Source organism: Vanellus vanellus (assembly GCF_965231255.1).
Source record: "Vanellus vanellus genome assembly, chromosome: 3".
Taxonomy (NCBI): Eukaryota; Metazoa; Chordata; class Aves; order Charadriiformes; family Charadriidae; genus Vanellus; species Vanellus vanellus.
The window spans coordinates 27,643,138-27,661,517 of NC_138907.1; the positions used below are offsets into that span (position 1 = coordinate 27,643,138).

An 18,380-nucleotide genomic window follows, 5' to 3' on the forward strand; every position below is an offset into this window, starting at 1 on the left:
CAGCGCTGGCTTATGAGGCTCCCGACTACAGCAAGTAGAGAGCTCTCTAAGGGCAATCACGCATCAACTCTGTGCCTGCATCTCAGAGCGCTAACTGGAGGCAGCGAAGAGGCATTTACACACTGCCTGGGGAATCAACGACTTATTAGTAGTAATCAATATTAAAATTGTAACACTGGCATGTACATTTCAAAGTATGCTTGTCTGAGGAACAAACGCAGGCTGTTGATATAAAAACCGTGAGGGTCTCAGACTACAATTTGGCCCTACCCCCATTGATGCACTTTGCTATTAATTTGGGGGGGGGGGGGGGGGCAGAAAAATCCTTGCATAGTTAAGGCTCTGGCACAAAACTCTTGCTGCTTCTTTAAACAGTAGCTGCACTGCACCATGTTATCTCCCTAAGTAGCTATCCCACTTTAGCTTCCTCAGAGGTCAGCTATTCATCTCTGCTAAGTACACCCGGTGTAGAAAGAAAATTCCTTAATCCTATTTTGTGTGCTTGTTTTCATACGCACAGCCACTATTCTCCCACATAGAGCCCCGGCTGTACAAGAAAAATCCTTGTTGGCCGCTACTGCTGCCTCTGCTGTACAGGGGACAGATGTTCACAAGTAGAACTTTGCTGTGGCTGGCTCTTAATTCTTGCGTGCTATGGCAGAGGTACGTAAAATTAATAGAAATCATTACTTAATGCAAAGCAAGAAACTGCATGGATTTGTATGTCTACTAAATGATTTGGGGACTTTTAAGTACTACCCAAGAAATACAGGAATGAATAATATTATAAAAAAGGGGGATAAAATTATGTGCCTGTGCATTCACTCAAGGAGTTTATTTCACTTTGGTATATTTACTTAAGCCTCCCGGACAACAATTCCCTCAAAGCTTATCACAGGATGGATGTTCCCGTCTTGCCTTTGGACCCACGCAGGGCTCACCTGCCCCTCCACAGAACAGCCTCCCTGCAGCCCGAGCACATGCCTACACAAACTAACCTCTCCTTTTAAATATGCTTAGCTCCCAAAAGGAGAAGAAAAGAAAGAAGAGGCAGGACCATGACACTTCCATGCTGTCTGTAAGCAGCTATTAAGAGGAAAGAGAAAACCCAACCAAACAAAACCCCACACAAAGCGTGAGAAGAGACCACAGGTATTTGCAACCGCACCACTTGCTTTTGTGCTCCACAACGCTGCTTTGGTGATCATGGGGGCTAGGCAGGCCTGGGCTCTGCTGCCCACCACGTTCAACTCGGTCTTCCTTTGGAAAAAAACTTATCCCTGGTAAAAGTGGCTGGCCAGAGGGGCTGCTGTAAATAGGAGGCAGAGATACTTAGGTCATTCAGGGAAAGAAAAAAAACCAAAACCCACAAAACCAAACAGAGCTTCTACACAAGCACACTCATTGACTCTCATTCTCACAACTGTCAAGTTGAAGCAAGTTCAACATCCGTTCAACAATATGCTTGTGTTGAAGAGCCTTCGCCTGCGCCCCCCTTACACAGGCTTACAGAACAGTGATCACATTAATACTTGGGCACATTTTCTTCCCCTAGATTAAAGGAAGAAGTTGCCTTTGATAAAAGGTGAGTTTGCTACACCTGAAAATGTAGTGAAGCAATCCAATCAAAAGTTATTTATCACAGCATCAGTCTTTACTGACCAGTAAGTTTTTCAATATACAAGAAAAACAGTTCTGGATTGACTTTGTTTCTCTAAGAAGAAACGCCCAAGCCCTGCTTTCTTGAATGACATTCTCTGTTTCTTGTCGGACAGAGTATTGACATACAAAATTTAATAATATATGAACAATTTCAACAGAATATTTAGTAAAAGGGAATAAAAAGTTTAATACTTTTTAAAAAAAGCAACATCAAAAAGTGCGTGAGGAGCAAAATCCAGGTCCATTCAGTCATTTAGTCTGCAATATCACTTATTCATTTTCTCCTGTAACAAAGAGGTGCACATCTTTCTTGGACTGTAGCATTTGAGCTGCGCGATCTATGCCAACCACTGCAGCCAATTTCTGAGCATCATACTTGGAGTAGAGCACAGTACAGGTCCAAGTAGCATCCACTCCATTGTCTGCGGCCTTCATCATATTACAAATCTCACTGTAGAAGTGGGAGTAGGTTGGTAACTCATAGAAAATGAGGTTCCTAATGCCTTTTATCATATACCTGTAGTAGGAAAAAACCAAAAAGGTAAGTTTGTTGCCAATTTTTACAAAATGTGCACGTTAAAACATCAATCCTATCTCAGTTCTTCCAATTCCCATCATGTTCAATGCACGTCAACTGTAGCTCAACTCTACAAAACCTGTGTCATGGACTGAAGACTAAACACAGATGTGGAGTTGAGGGGTGGGGTGGGGGATGTCTAACACTGCCAGGCACTGTGACTTCCTCTAAAGTACAGACCACCACCAATTTCTGCAATATTCAGCCTCTTTGGCTTGGATTTTAAGACAGTGAAGCCTGATCAGACTTGACTCTCATGCAACTTTTCACACTGCCAAAACACCTCCTGCTACTAAGAAAAACTGTTCCATTAGGAACTTCTAAACAGCTCCAGTCAGGACGTAGCAAATTTTCCAGGTGGCCTCAGCTTGCTGTATCACATTATTGAACCAATTACATATCCTTTTCCAGAATTTCATGTAATTATTGTGGCAGAGATGAACGCAAATAAAAGGCACAATGAAACCCATTTTGCAGGCTATATCATCCTGTCCTGATATCAGTGGAACTTGGCAGCACTTACCTTCCTGAATAAAGCCCTGTGCATACCAAAGTACTAGAGCCCCTGCAAGGGACTGCCGACAACATGAAAAAATTTTGAAGTAAACTGAAACGCTCTTACTTCAGTCAAAGAAGTCCTCAGAGAGATTCAACAGATTCAAACAGCAATATAGCCCAGCTATGATTAAGGTCAGACTCTGCCTTCCAAAACAGCACACATGCAGCTTAGAGGAAAACTCAGTCCACAATTCACCTTTTGTAGAAGTGGAAGCGCTCAGTGAACAATAGAAACTGCTTCTCTCCCTTAAGAAAGAACCGTCTTGCTCTGCAGACGCCAGCCTTTTTGGTGTATTCACAGATGTGAGTAAAATTCAGATCCTCTTTCTTGAAGTAATTTCGAAGACGCACGTAGTCAAAATATGATGGAACATAAATGAGCGTGTGTGACATGATGGCATCGCGGTACTCGGGCAAAACTTTGTTGATGAAAAACTGAAACCTGAGTCCAGAAAGCAAATATGTTTAACCAGAGTTAGCACTTAGCTTTCCAATACTGATATGACCTCAAACAGGAATATCATCAGACAATAGACTACAGAAGATTTTGACTAATTTTTTCCTTCTTTAACACATCATAGGATTTTTACACATGTAGAAGATAAAAGGCAAAAGCTTTATCAGTGCTACACAGTTATTGCAGAGACTGGTATTCCTTTCCCAGACTTTATTCTCCAGTGTCTTTGGGAAGGAGAAGTTTGGTATCCCTTTCCACCTGCGCAGAGCCTAGCCTGTATCTGAAGACTAATGAAGGCATACTTCTGTGGTGAAATCACATTGTGCTCTACAGGAAACACCATGCACAACTAAATCTGAAATTGCAGTCATTACAAATAGCAAAACAGTCTGGAACACAGAGTACCTTGTCTCTATTACAGAAGTTAAATTTTCAGCTCCTAGCCTCCGAAAAACATGAGGAAGCTGGACCACAACGTGGCTAATGGAGCCACTGAGTGGTACATTACGGACAGCCACCTGCGAGAAGAAAGTAGGACATTTAGGGAAGCGGCATTTCAAAGGCAGCCACACTCCAGCCAGCTTTCTGCTTGCAACTCACATCTGCAAGCAACGCACAAGGCTGTTTTTAAGAAAGCTCCAATACAAAACTACATACACACCCCAGATCTGTTAAATATACATGACCACTGCTTATGCTCTGACTTCCATATATTTGAGAGAGACAACTAAGGTTTTTACTTTTCCCATTTTTTTCAAAGTAATAGCAGTTTGTGCTTCTTATACAGTAGAAGGGGGGAAAAAAAGGAAGCAGGCGAACCCTCCATTTAACAACAAAATAAATAAAAGAAGACAACTTATGTGTGTCAAATTAAGAAAAAAACAAAATCTAATTTCTGACATGAGACAGCTACCCATGAAAGAAAAGGAACAAATTAATACTGCTGCAAGAAGAGTAGTTCTTCGTGGCTTTGGCACAGCATTAGAAATTGTCATGCAGCATCATGGACATTCAGACTGAAATACTTGGGTACTGGAAACCACTGGCACAGTCTTTCTACAACTGAGTTATGGAATTTTTCCATGAGTTGGGTTTTCTGTTCTTCTCCCCCTCCCTTACGCCAGCATTTAAAAGAAGGCTTTCAGCTCATCTGTGAACTCACCTGCCCCATGTAATTGAAGCAGTGTTTGTTGAAGATGGAGTTAATCTGGGGATCCTGAAGGGCGCTGAACAGCAGTGTCTGGCGGTAGTACTTGGACCAGTTATTGAGATTCAGCATTCGCACTCGGGAAAAATCCACCCCGTGGGGATCCAGAGGCAGCAGGTTAATGTGCTTCATCAGATGCTACACAGAGAGATGGAAACACATCGCTACGGATTGGCATCCCTGCACCCAGACTGCAAGAGCCTTAACTGCAGTAAGAAAGGGAGCAGGGATGAGCAAGACAGCACAGAATATAAAACAGTAGTGATCTCCTAAGTCATGACTGTCTGGAATTTATTGACCACATCAAGACTGATCTCCTTGATTTCCTGCCACAGAACTGAAAGTTACCACCTGTTCAGTCATCAGTAACCTCTGCTTCCAATTTTCTCCCATGGGGCAAGTATAAAGGATTTGTTTGTATTAAAGTCAATGGGCCCACGGTTTCTGAGCTGAAAGAAGCTCAAGTACAGTTTCCATCCATTCAGGGAGTCTGGGCGTAAGTGAAGAAATTGACCTTATTCTGGCCTCACTGAATGATGCCTAGGACTGGCATCGCTGCTGCTACACGGCAGCCAGTCACACCCAGAGGAAAAAACAGGAAACAGTCTCCACACTGATTCCCTGGATATTTTGTAGGCTGATGTGTCTTTCCTACGACTCCCCAGGAAACAAGACACCTTCTGTGCTCATTCAAAATGTACAATAACATCATGCTGTCAAAATGCACAGCCCAGGTATCTCAAAGGTGTTTCTATGTGAAAAAAAAAATAAATCAAAACCTCACAACCTTTCAACCTTGAAAACTTTTATTAACCAAAATCCAAAAAGCACAGGTACTACTGCATACTAGCCACAACCCCAGAACAGTATTTTCATTACAAGTACAGGAAAATCTTCATACTGTTTAACTTTGGACATGACTAATGCTCAGTATCTCTGCAGTCAGTGGAGACAAGCAACAGCTCCTGTTGCTTTCTGGAGGAACCTGAATTAGGCTGTACAGATTCCTCACACGGCTGCAGTCTGACTGAGGCACTGGGCAGTCAGACAGCTGGCATATTTTCTCCCAGATGTGATTGAAAGAATCATCATTATCTCATCGTGTAAGATAATTAAAACTGTCGAAAAAATCTCTGATGAAATATGCCACTAAAGCACCAAATACTAAGATTTATAGAGAACAGGTGCTGAATACTACCCAAAATCTGTAGCGAGATTATTCTTAGTATAAAGAAAATATCAGGATGAAGGGAGGAAAAAGAACAAGCATACACGTCGGGAATCAAGTAAGTAAAAAAATAGCAATACCGTTCACTGCCAAAACTAAGTTTATCAGACTAACGAGACACAGTACAACTCAAAAATGAATACATACGGAAAACGCACCAGAACATGTTCCCAATTCTGCATCAGGTAAATATCTGCTTGATCAATTATGAGAACTTCTATTGATGATAGAAAATCAAAATCTCTCTTCTTCTCCCCCTCTGCGCCAATAATAGTCCTAATACCCAGTGGAGAGGCAATGATGATATCCGACGAGTAAAATGGTGCATATAGTCTCATACTCTTCTGAAGAATCGCAACCCCTGTCCGACAACAACCAACAGCTTTTCTTAGTTAAGGTCAATTATCAACCATATTCTTCCAACAGGCTCTGTAATAGTAACTCCCTATATTTCCTCTCCCTTAACACATACTAACGATTATAGCTGGACAAAACCAATCTGTCTGAAACTCTTCTTCCCCTGAAAAGTGCTTACCCACCCCCATTTGACAAGCATTTGGCAGATTTTCATGAAGTTCAGCAAACTCCTTCAGTGGTAATTTTTTCCAGATTTTTTTATAGCTTAGACATTTTTTTAAGTGAAACACATCTGTGTGATTTTTCTGCTAAAAAGGGGGATGAAAGGGCTGAAGAATTTAAGAGTTTAAAAAAAAAAAAAAAGCAGAAATAATTAACTATTCCCTTCTCTCTAAATCCTGGACTTTGGTCTCTGCCATTCAGTACTATAGGAACTGCTACCTTAACCTATCATGAAAGATTCAGTGTGGACCTCTTGACTATAAACTGCCTTTATTCACATGGCTGTGAGAGTTGCTACTAGAACACAAAGGAAAAGGTTCTTTGTGTGAGGATGACTGAAAGCAAACCAGTCTTGCACCTTCCCTGGCATTGCTTCTCACACCACATGTCCTGGTGTACATGCCAAACTATCTTATGCATCACCTCTCATATTAAAGAATTAAAAAGGAAGGACGGAATCCAATGTGTTTGTTACCTATGCTGTAACTACATGGCAATATTGCTAGGACCCACAGTTTTCTGATCTTAAAAATCAAGGTAGTTCAGGCCATATTCAAACCACCTGCTACAGTCTGCCCAACAAAGGCGTCTCTTCAACTTCTCTCCCTCTCTGTGTGAATCCAGCTATCACGGGCACAGCTGAAGGCACTTGCAAGAATTCCACACAGATACCGATATGGACCCCTCCTGCTATCTATTTTAACCCAATGATAAAAATGGAAAGAAAAAGAAAGACATAATTGATTGCATTTCCAGGAAGAAGATATCACTTGTCACAGCATATACACGGTTTAACAACATCAAGTCTTTTTTCTGTTTAAAAATGCAAAAGGGTGGTTTTAGTAAGGCGTAACAAATGTGCTTTAAATTAGATCTTTGTGCAGAAGTAACAGGGTGTGAGGCACAGTAAGAAAGAATAATTATTCTGCTTCTATGATTTGCTTCTGCAAGTAACAGCACTGAAAGTTTCTTCAAGCATTTCTTCACACCTAGTAAGTGGATCAGGCAGACTGTGGCATGGGAGAGGACTGAAAGGAAAATTATTATGCTGCTGAAAGTAAGAGGCTCTCAGCCAGAGAGATATTCACTGGGGAAGGAAGAAAGACTGAGTAGGACATGCTTGCATCTTCCACTGTATCATTACATCCCCTGGGATGCCAATTTATCTTTCAAGGGGCAGTAATTTCAAAAGCCTCTGATCTGTAAAGTTAAGTTAGAAAAACAGCCTACTCCTCATGGCAGCTCCAGGAACCAAGCCACCAGCTAATTCTCTGCATACTGAGTTCCTAAACCAGCATGAGATTACAATATTATGAAATAGTCTCAAATTTGCTACTTGTCCAACAGCCCTACTAGCTGGCCACCCCTTTGCTTTCATGAAAACCATGGGCAACAGTAGAAAACTGCTTTGCTCAGTACTGAGCTTTGATTTTGTTCCAACCATTACTGATTATGAGAGACATTATGAATAGGCTGATTAAACACAAAAGTTGGGATTTTTTTTAATAACATGAAAGACTTTGCTGCATAATCAAGGCTTTTCCTCTTTAAAATGAGGTGTGGGAAGTCCTGCTACAATAAAGTAATGATTGCATTTTAAGTGATTCTGAACTTGATGTGAAAATCATTACTTTTGTATTTTCTCTTCCTTTTTAAGTTCTGACAAGGCAAGAAAGTTTTTCAGAAAAATCCAAGTTGCTAGTGCAAAACCAGCATGAATGCTCCAGAGCCTAGAGCCTCACCAGAACTTCCAACCCTGATAGCTCCTATACTTTTAGGAAGAACTTGTTACTTCTTAGTTCTTTACAACCTAAAAATCATCTGTTCAGTAGGTCATTACCAATTCTGAAGTGGTCATCAATGTTGCCAGCAAAGACGGCTTCATAATCTTCAGGTCTTTTCAGATTGGGGGGTTTCTCTTCTGGGTCAGAGCCAAACTCCCCTTTGAAGCGCTTTTTATTACTTACATCTATTTTTTTTTTGTCGTTCACTTCAAGAAGACTGATGAAAATATGCACAATTCGCAAAGCACATTCCCTGAAGGGCACTATCATCAGCACCTGCATAGATCAAAGTTACAACAGAATAACCCATATAATAAGAACACTCACAGTTAACTGTATTTTGAGTTACTTTTATCACTTAGATCTGCCCCCATGGGGCATCCCAACAATCAAAACAAAACAATTCTGACATGCAGCAAGGAGGGGGGGATGCGCTGGGACGCAGTGCGCTCATGAACAGGTATTGGCCAGGAGCTCAGGTTGGCTCCCCATCTCACACCCAGGGTACCATTGCAGGGGAACGGAAATTAAGCACGTCCTCCTGTTCTTGCTGATCAAGCAAGAGCTCCCACAATACACAGACAGGGTCAATGGCTGGCTCTGGGATGGGTCTCTGCACAGCACTCTGAAATATAAATATCTAACTGCGGAGTCAACACAGAAGCTAAAGGCGTGCAGCTAACACTGAAACCCAACTTTGAAACTGTTCAACAGGTAGTTGGCACCACCAGTGACAGGCTAACCCTAGTGGAATTCACCTGGTTAACAACCAGAGGATGCTGTGAATCCAGGGAGCCTTGGTTTGAGGCCCACTTCACCAACTATGACGGTTGGCCTTGACAATGGGACTGGGACTCCCTGGGGTCTCCCAGGTACAGAAAGATCCTTCCATGCAGGTAAGTCCTTACAAGGTCCTTAGGGCAAAAAAAAATTCTGAGACATCCCACACTGGGTGACAGCCCACACTAGCTGCACTAACACTGAAGATTGATGTGGAGGCACCTTTCTGTACTGGTAGATTTAGAAATGAAGCAGGAAAAGGCAACATGTCAGTCTGTAGCGATAGGAGGACAAAGATAAAAAAAGAGAAGCGAAACTCATGGCTCCACACAGAAACAGGCTGGCTAACAATCCCGTGTTCACAGCTTCTCACAGGGTATTTGCCCTGGCCACAGCAAATGACTTCCAGGCACAATAAAGGGATGTGGAAAGGCACAGGCCCAGGAACATGTCACCTGAGAGAGCAGCGACAGAAATATTTTTGGATATACTCCCAGGATGTTTATATAGCCTGACCAGACAGCCAGGGTGGGGATGGGAGAATCAAATTAATGAAGCTCCCTTACCTTAGGTCTAGTGAGCCCCTGATCCCTGTAGTCATCATTGCCAGTCCCTGGCTTTTGGTCTCTTCGTTTGGCATTGTTGCTGAGCACCTGGGCATTTGCCTTCAGAACGTGGTTCAAGGCATGCAAGCAGTAAGCATGCCGGATTTCTTCTCCATTTGTTAAAGCATTTCTTTCTGGATAGAACAAGTCCCGGTATGTATTCATGATACAGAAGAGCTCTCTTTGTAAGGGGGTAAAAGTGGGATCACTTGGTTTGTTCATTGAAGACAGGAACTGTTTATTCACTTTTGGCCAAGTGGATTCTAAAGGCTTGTGAAGATAAAGCTGTTTCACATCGACTTCTTTGTCTGCTTTCAAAGTTTTATGTTTCTCCAAAGTGGAAGAAAAAGTTAGTTGGCCCAGCCTGGGCCACTGAAAAAAAACCAAACAAAACAAAGAGGAGTCATGTGTACCAAACTTGGGACACTTAAAAGCACATCACCACAGCTAGCAGTTTAATCAAGTTCATGAAACTTGAGAAAACTCTTTTCATAATGCAAGTTCAAACTTATTTTTCAATATGCAATCTCTTCCTTAGAGTCTACCAGAGTAAATAACAATAAACCTGAGCTCAGTAGATCTGGATGTATTTTGCAGTGTTGTGTCTAACTGTCTTTATTTTACAGATGAGAAAACCGAGGAAGGATGTCATTTCTGCCTAAACCATCCAGCAAAACAGCGGCACAAACCAGGGACAAGATGAGAACCCTGGAGTCCGACTATACTTACAGATCAGCTGCACGGAGGTACGTGCTTTGTTTAAAGATGAAAACAAAACCCCATTAGGGACTAAACCCAGAAGTTGTGAATCAGTTGCTAAATACAATCTTGTTGGAGTCTGTCTGATTTTGAGGGCAAAAGCTATCACTGTAGTAAGGGAAAACTCTAAACTTTAAGCCTTCTGCTGTGCAAGTTGTCCTTATCTATCTCCATAAAGTAGCTACACCAAGTGAAGCAAAGATATATCATGCATTGCTTCAGGTGGCACTTGTATTTTTGGCCATCACATTCCAAAAAAGAAAAATATAAAATAAAATTTAAGAAAAATCACAGCTTTCTCTCTGACTGACTAACCATTGGCTATCTTCCAACGTATGTCACCCAGCATATGGCTGACCAGAATGTAAGGCAACCCTCCAAAACAAAATCAGATGTGAAAAAAGTTAGGAAGCAAAGGTTTGTCTAAAAATGAGTATTTAAAAAAAAAAAAAAACAATATTCTCTCTCAAGCAATGAGGTGGCTTTCTGGTACTGTAATTCACCTATTATTGCCAGAATTAACAATACAAGTATTAAATTCCCCTTTACCAGCTTATAAATGTGTACAGAGATACAGCCATCTTGAAGCAAGAACGTGAAAGCGAAGTGCATCACAAGTACTTTTAAGACTGTACATGGTTATCTCACAAGTTCAGCTGCAGAGCACGTCCCTGGCATTGTGCTGTTACCACTCAGAAACCAGTCCTGTTTCTACCTGGTGCCAATAGTACTAAACCTATGGTTTTGGGACTACAGATCAAACTCTAAAACTGTGTTTTTCAGATGTGTCGCTACATGCCTGTGTAACGACAGACTTTGGATTTCAACTCTCGCTCAGCACTAAGTGAAGAAGAAAACACTTCAGCAACAACAGTGACAAAATCTTGATAATTCCAGTGCCAACAGCTAATAATAACAATTACGAATCTACTTCACTTGTATTAAAAAAAAAAAAAAAAAGATATTTTAATCCAGGCATCTTTAGGAACTCTGGATGGCTAAAGAACAGTTACCTTGCTTTGACTTGAAGTTTTAGGAAGTGTAGACATTTTTTCTATTTCTTTTTCTTCAAGTTCTTTGTCCATGTGCTGTTTAAATGGATCTATTTATAACAACAACAAAAAAATATCTTGAGAACCATTGTAGCTAATACTGGAACGAAATTTTAGAATGGATTTGCAAATGAGATGAACAGTTTCGATGCTGGCCAACACCACAGTTAAAACTAGTTATTTCAAAGCACTTGGAGATGAGAGAAAGGATGTCAAATTCTCTACAAGAACAGAGAGAACAGATTTGACAGATTGCTTTAAAAAAAGAAAAAGAAGCACTTATGGAAGTACTAGAACTTTCAATCACAAAACAAATGTTGGGCAGGAAAGCAGTATGTAGTAGAAAACATTGTGGCAATTTTCTGCCTTAAGCTCTGACACATGCACCCCTTACAGGTGAAATAGGCTTTCAACAGTAAAGACCCAAGTGAATTTACTGCCCTTCTTAATTTATAATCGGTCTACCAAGGGCTTTGCATCTTTGGCCAGTGATGTGAATACTGTTTGTGATAAAGCAGAGAAAGATAGGAGGATTTTGGGGAAGGTAGGCAAAGATTGCCTGAAGTGAGCAAAAGTCTGATTTATCTAATCAGCATTTCTTTTTGGAAAGAAGAGGCAAGGAACTGTAAACTCATATTATATTCAAAGACACCAGCATGCACAAGTCACATGCAAAGCTTATTTTGAAAACCAAGCTCTGTACACTGCTTGCAGCACAGCAGCACTCACTGCATAAAGAAAACTAATTAGAGAACACTAGTGCTTGCCAAAGGATATCTAGCCCACAAACAAGTTATCCAGGGAAAAGTCAAGGCATTTGCTAATTATGACACTGTTAAGAATATCTTTCCAGCAACTCAAACGAACAAGATATCATTTAACTGTAATATAGGTTCTCTCTTAGCTGAAGAGAGTTTTACCGATTCCAGCATTTGTCAGACAAAGTAGAGGGAATAATGTGAAGCATTTTCAGGAATTCTAGTGACCCCAGGACTGGAGTAGAAATTAATTCCCTTTCTGCTATCTTAGGTGACTCATTTTCTGTCATAGATTATAAACCCACTTCCAAGCTATAGGAACCCACTGAAAAGTAGTGCATCATTTATAGGTTGAACAAAGCTGTTAAAATACTTAGCATGCAGTTGGAGAGCTGCGGTTCTCATTAAAATGCAATGCCAACAGCCTAAGTAATATTCTCATGGTAACAAGAACGAGCTGTTTTTTCTATCACATGGCCCTTTGATGCTTCCACACATTTCATGTATCAACTAGGCTGCCTCCCAGATCTAATGTCAGCTGCTGCTCCAAGATGACAAGCCAGCATCACTAGGGATGCTACAAACATATTTCTCTCTCTCAAACTATGCCATCTGATATTAAAACCACAGAGCATGAAATACGAATAGAAGCTCTGCAAGTGCCAATGTGTGGCATATCACCAAAAGATCACACACCCGTGCACACAGTTATTTGTATTACACATGGTGGGACGACTCCAACACTGGAGCTCAGATTACACCCATCAGCACACTGCGGCGTTGAGATTCTGGGCTACACCCTTAAAAGATAGCACACAGATGCTCCACTCATGCCTCATGCCTTCCTGATCCTGGTGCAGTCAGACTCCTCTGCATAACCTTCAAAATTCAGAGAGCCCTGAGCATTTGTCTAAATTACTGTGGCTGCCCCAAGCTTCCCAGAATCTCACCTCTAACTCCACTGAGTTGTGAAGGATGCCCTCACAGGTCAGCTTTGTGATTATCTCCTGTGCTGTCTGTGCCAAGAATATCTTCCACAGTCAAGTGCAGGCTTGCAGGGCCCTTCATATTTCACTAGCTTTTTAAACCACTATTAAAGCAACAGAACAAGACAACACCCTCCACACACGTTCCTAGTTTGTGATATTTCAACCTTTATCGGCCATAACAGAAACTACATGCAAAATCCCAGTCCACAGAAAACAAGTGGTTCAGCTACACGTCTGCATTAGCGTTACGCGTCCCTTATGTAACCAGCTCACATGTGGGCAATACAATTAATAATGTAGCGAAGAACTCAGAAGCTATATAGCATATCATGAGGGTGTTTGATAATTTACACATTTACAGATATTCCTCTAGAGGCAGATCACTAAACACAAACATACTGCATTTTACCTTCTGAAAAGGCTTGTGAAGAATTGCTGTCTCTCTTATCTGCATTGCAATCTCCACTCTCCTCTTCCATGAAATTGGTTTCCAAGCTAAATTCAGATTCATGTTTCACATCAGTAAACTCCTCAATTACTTCATGACTTGGGTCACAAGAGGTATCTGCGCCATCAGCCTGCTCCTGACCAAGCGTCTGCTCTGCTGTGTCTGTAGCTGCGAATTGTTAGAGAGAAAAATGGGTTATATTCTCCTGGAAAAGCTACTGTCTGTAGCTACACCTCCTTCCCTTTGAGTTACCTATTTTTTTTCTCCCAATATTCTATCCAAAAAGATAAAAGCAGGCTTTGTATGCTACAGTAAAGAAGACTTTTGGCTAGCATGCCAAATGTTATGTAATACACAACACATTTCCCCAGAGAAAATTAAAGAAATAACCTATTTGGAGAATGTAAGTTTTAGTCTCCAAAGACCCCCCATAACTGAAAATAATAAAAAGTTGACTCCTCTCTCCCAGAATTTCTTTGCAGACTTCATGAATGAGGATGCCTCGTCATAAAGGAGGAGGTTTCCTTCCAATTTAAATATCCTTTCTTCTGCTATGAGGCAAACCTTTCCCTCCTCTCAGTGGCAGCAGCCAAGCCAGATGCTGTGTGACAGAACAGCTTGCGTCTCCCATGAGTGGGTGAGAACCCCTGGTATGCTGCTCCATGTGGATTTCCTCTGTGCTGCCGCACAAACAACATCTGAAGAAGCAGCAGCGGGCTGTCTGCCGGAAAATGAGCACAGCTACCCTCTCCCCTGCTAAATCCTTCAGCAGTTGCTGCTCCCACCCACACAGAGGCAACGGAGCAACGCAGTCTCCAAGCCAGAAGAGCACCAAGCCAACAAGCCAGTCTACACCAGGATCCTGGCTAAAAACATTGGTTATTCAAACTTTCTAACTGAAACAACATTTAACACAGCATGGGAAAAGACAAACTACCTTCTTTCTGCTCTGGTACATCATTCTTATCTTCTTCACTTCCAGCTGGCTCTCCGGTCTCCTGGGACCCTTCACTGTCCGTTTCTGACTCGCTTTCCCCACCTTCTTCTGATTCACTTTCATCTTCCTCTTCCTCACTCTCAGACTCGGGAGAGGTCTTCAGGGTAGCCAGGAGCTTATGATATACAGAGACCTGTTCCACTTCAGTCTCCGAATCACTTTCTGCACTCGATTTATCAGAATTCTCAGGCTGGAAGGGAAAAATAACACCCACAACAGCAACACTCTATTAGGCAGCAGACAAATACCCTCACCTCTAGTTCCCATATTATGTTTCCCCTCTCCCATCCTACCCTTATGTGGATGCAGGGGAATTTTTCAAAAATCACAATTGTATGCAAATAGTTATAGTGGACACCTCCCATTTAGATTTTGAAAGCATCTTGGTAAACTTAGGCTGAAGTGCCTCGGTCTGTGCTGATTTGACTTGGAGCATCAGAAAATTTGGTTCTTTCAGTCTCAGCTGAGTGAGGACATCTGATCTCCGCAGACAAGGTGTTCACTGAACTGGCACTAGATTTTCCGACGAAAACCACACACAGCAAAAATTGTAGAAGGGCACACAATACAAGGGACATAGCACACTGAAAATGCTTCTGGCTTTCAAGAAGGTAAGTGAAATAGCTGGTACTTGAGAACAGTCCACCAGGGAGTCAGTCAGGTATGGCTCAGCTGCAAAGCTCTAAGCTTCAAAGAAGCCAAAATCAGAGCCAGTTCTGTCCTTGGCTCACACAAACCAATGACAGTGTGTCAGGTTATAGCCAAAATTATAGTGAAACCAGGAGTATAAGCACAGCACCATTTACTTCTTTCTTAGCTTCTTTCAGCCCAAAGAAGAAAAATCAGTAAACAGGATATTAATGCAAAAAATCACAAAAGGAAAGAAATGAACAAAAATAATTAATTTTTCCACACTGAAACTTTGAAGTCTTTTATTAATCTGATGAAAAAGAAGGTTACCAAATCCTGACTGAAGGAAAAGTAAAGCAATGACAATCTGAAGAAAAGGAATTAGCATTAACACATTTCTTCATTCAACAGAGAACGGAACATCTCCTAACTTGTGCAGCACTATGTTTATTAACATTATTAAAACAAGTTAAAGCACGATTTACTTTTCACTGTGACCAAGTAATATGCAAAAAACCCCAAGAAGACCTGTTATTTCCTGCTGCTTCTGCCCTCTCAAGGTATTACAGTTTTGAGTAGAGAACAATCCAGACACACACAAAAGTCACATTCATTTTTTTCTCCTAAACACAGGTTTTCTAAAGGGAACAACTTAATTGGCCTGAATAACTCAGTAACGTGAAATGCTAAGTGTTTCACTTCACTGAACTACACAAAAATGAAAGTAAGGAAGAAATAAAAATATATTACCAGTTCACAGACTTGAGTTGCTTCTGGTCTTCCAGAAACCCTGAAAAGAAAGCACTGAAATATCTTACTCTGTCAATGATGTTATACACAGGGTCAAAGAGATGAAGAGGAGAAGGAATTGATGAGTTACACAAGTCTTAGAGAAGTTAAAAGAAAGCACTTAAGCATTATAACTGATCAAGAAGTGAAATGTTTTAAAGCAGAATCTGGCCCAATCAGAAGGTGGGGCGTTAAAAGGGATCTGAGGAATCCAACTACAAGGGTAGTTTGTACAACAAAGTTAACCAGAGCAAGAGCCTACCTCTAGCACTAAATATTGATCTGTCAAGTGGGGAAAAAAAACCACATACTACAGCATAAATTAACCTCTAATTCTGGAAACAAGACACTGCACAAGCTGGGCTTAAACTAACCTCAACTCTTTCAAAAAGATGGGGAGCCTTGAGTGGGACAGAATGCCACTGCACAGGGGAAGGTGCAGGACACTGCTCCCCTGCAGGGCAGGACTCTGCCTTCCATCCCAAGCGATACACACCGGGAGGGTCCCAGGGTACACACAAGTGACAGACCTGAACACTGTTTGCCTGCTACTAAAGGCACACAGCCTTAAACTGAACAGGTGACCTGACAGTGTCTTCCTCGCAGGCTTCCAAGACTTTACAGCAGCATCAAACCGCCCGGCATTTGGACTAAGGAGCTCATTCTTCACAAGTTTACATGGGGGTCCAAAAGTATGGTGCCCTTTTCGACAGACTGGCATCCTGCTGCGGCAGCCAGGGTTCTGAGGTTTTCAGTGCTGTACTTTTGCAGCCCTTGAGGGTAATGAGCAGTGGCAAAGTGAGAACCCTGACAAGCCAAGGGACTGACCTAGCACCAAAACAGCACCTCACACTCCTATGCTTTTTTACTCCTTATGGCAGCCACCAGGCTGCTCAGGAAGACTTTATGACATTTGTTGCAAGCAAATCTGAGCCCAGATTTTCTGCTTTCTCTGCTTCTTTTGCAATTTCAAGCTCATGAGTGTCAGTGCAAAATGCAGAGGCAGGTCCCCTCCTTCCCTCAGGAGCACAGGGAAAGTACGTGCGGCACCAACCGCTGCCCGGGCCAGCCTGGGGGCCGAGGGGGGCTGCTGGGGCCTGCAGACACAGGGCAGCCGGGCCCACCGCCCCCACAGCCAACCTGCGCTCCTGCTGCAGGCCCCATGGTGAATCACAGAAATAGAACTGTCTAGGTTGGAAGGGACCTTTGAGATCATTGAGTCCAACCATCAACCTAACACTGCCAAAGCCACCACTAAACCATGTCCCTAAGCACCACATCTACCTGACTTTTAAATACCTCCAGGGATGGTGATTCCACCACTTCCCTGGGCAGCCTGTTCCAATGTTAGATAACCCTTTCGGTGAAGAAATTTTTCCTAACATCCATCCTAAACCTCCCCTGCTGCAACTCGAGGTCACTTCCTCTCCTGTCAGTTGTTACTTGGGAGAAGAGACCGACCCCCACCTCGCTACAACCTCCTCTCGGGTAGTTGTAGAGAGCAATAAGGTGTCCCCTGAACATCCTTTTCTCCAGATTAAACACCCCCAGTTCCCTCAGCCGCTCCTCATCAGACTTGTGCTCCAGACCCCTCACCAGCCTCATTCCCCTCCTCTGGACACAGTCCAGAACCTCAATGTCTTTCTTGTAGTGAGGGGCTCAAAACTGAACACAGTGTTCGAAGTGAGGCCTCACCAGTGCCATGTGCCGTGGGACGATGACTTCCCTGGTCCTGCTGGCCACACTATTCCTGATACAGCCCAGGATGCCGTTGGCCTTCTTGGCCACCTGGGCACACTGCTGGCTCATATTCAGCCGGCTGCCGACCAATACCCTCAGGTCCCTTTCTGCTGGGCCCAGCGCGGGTTAGCCCGCCCCACAGGGAAGCCCCAGCCGGCCGAGGGGATCGGGGCTCCCGCCCGGGGCCTCCCGCACGCTGCGCCCGGCGGCTGCCGGGGCATGTGGCCACTACAAGCCAGCCAGCCAGCCAGCCAGCCAGCCCAGCCCGGCCCGCCCCGGCCCAGCACTCACTTGTCATAGAAAGGGTGCTCCTCCCCGAACTCCCTCAGGTGCTTCTTCTGCTTCTTGCTCAGGTTGCGCAGCAGCTCCCGCTCGCCCCGCCGCTTCCCCATGCCGGCCCCGTCGCCCACCCAGCGTGGGGAGCTCCACCGCGCTTTACGGCACGCTCGTAGCGCGCCGCTGTCGCGCTGCCGTACGGCGAGGCCGGACCCCACGGCGATGCCGGCAGCCCGGCGCCTCCCGGTGACGCCGAGGGCGGGCGTCGCCCCTTCGGCGGGTGGTTTAAGCCGCGTCTGGGGGAGTCAGGGCCGTGGGGCCGCTGGGAGGTGAAGCCGCGGGCCGAGCTTGGCCTCGCCGCCGGCCAGCGTTGGGCTGGAGGAGTTGGGCGGGTGTTATGGCTGCCAGCCTGGCTAGGGAACACAAGACACCGGTAAGGGTTATTTGTCCCAAATTGCTTTCAAAATCAACAATGTGACGAAAATGCACACCGTGACCTCGGTAA

The 18,380-nt window shown here is 43.4% G+C and overlaps 1 protein-coding gene across 1 annotated transcript; it reads right to left on the minus strand.

Moving 5' to 3' along the window:
- Positions 1 to 1,824: 1,824 nt before the first annotated feature.
- On the minus strand, positions 1,825 to 17,991 carry UTP25 (UTP25 small subunit processome component; the record flags this gene model as incomplete). The annotated part of the gene is made up of 12 exons (XM_082480462.1): positions 1,825 to 2,179; positions 2,994 to 3,239; positions 3,660 to 3,772; positions 4,417 to 4,599; positions 5,848 to 6,050; positions 8,109 to 8,328; positions 9,399 to 9,809; positions 11,210 to 11,298; positions 13,405 to 13,611; positions 14,381 to 14,630; positions 15,821 to 15,860; positions 17,891 to 17,991. The coding sequence occupies 12 exons, from the start codon at positions 17,989 to 17,991 to the stop codon at positions 1,933 to 1,935; spliced, it is 2,310 nt and encodes a 769-aa protein (XP_082336588.1). The 3' UTR covers positions 1,825 to 1,932.
- Positions 17,992 to 18,380: the final 389 nt, after the last annotated feature.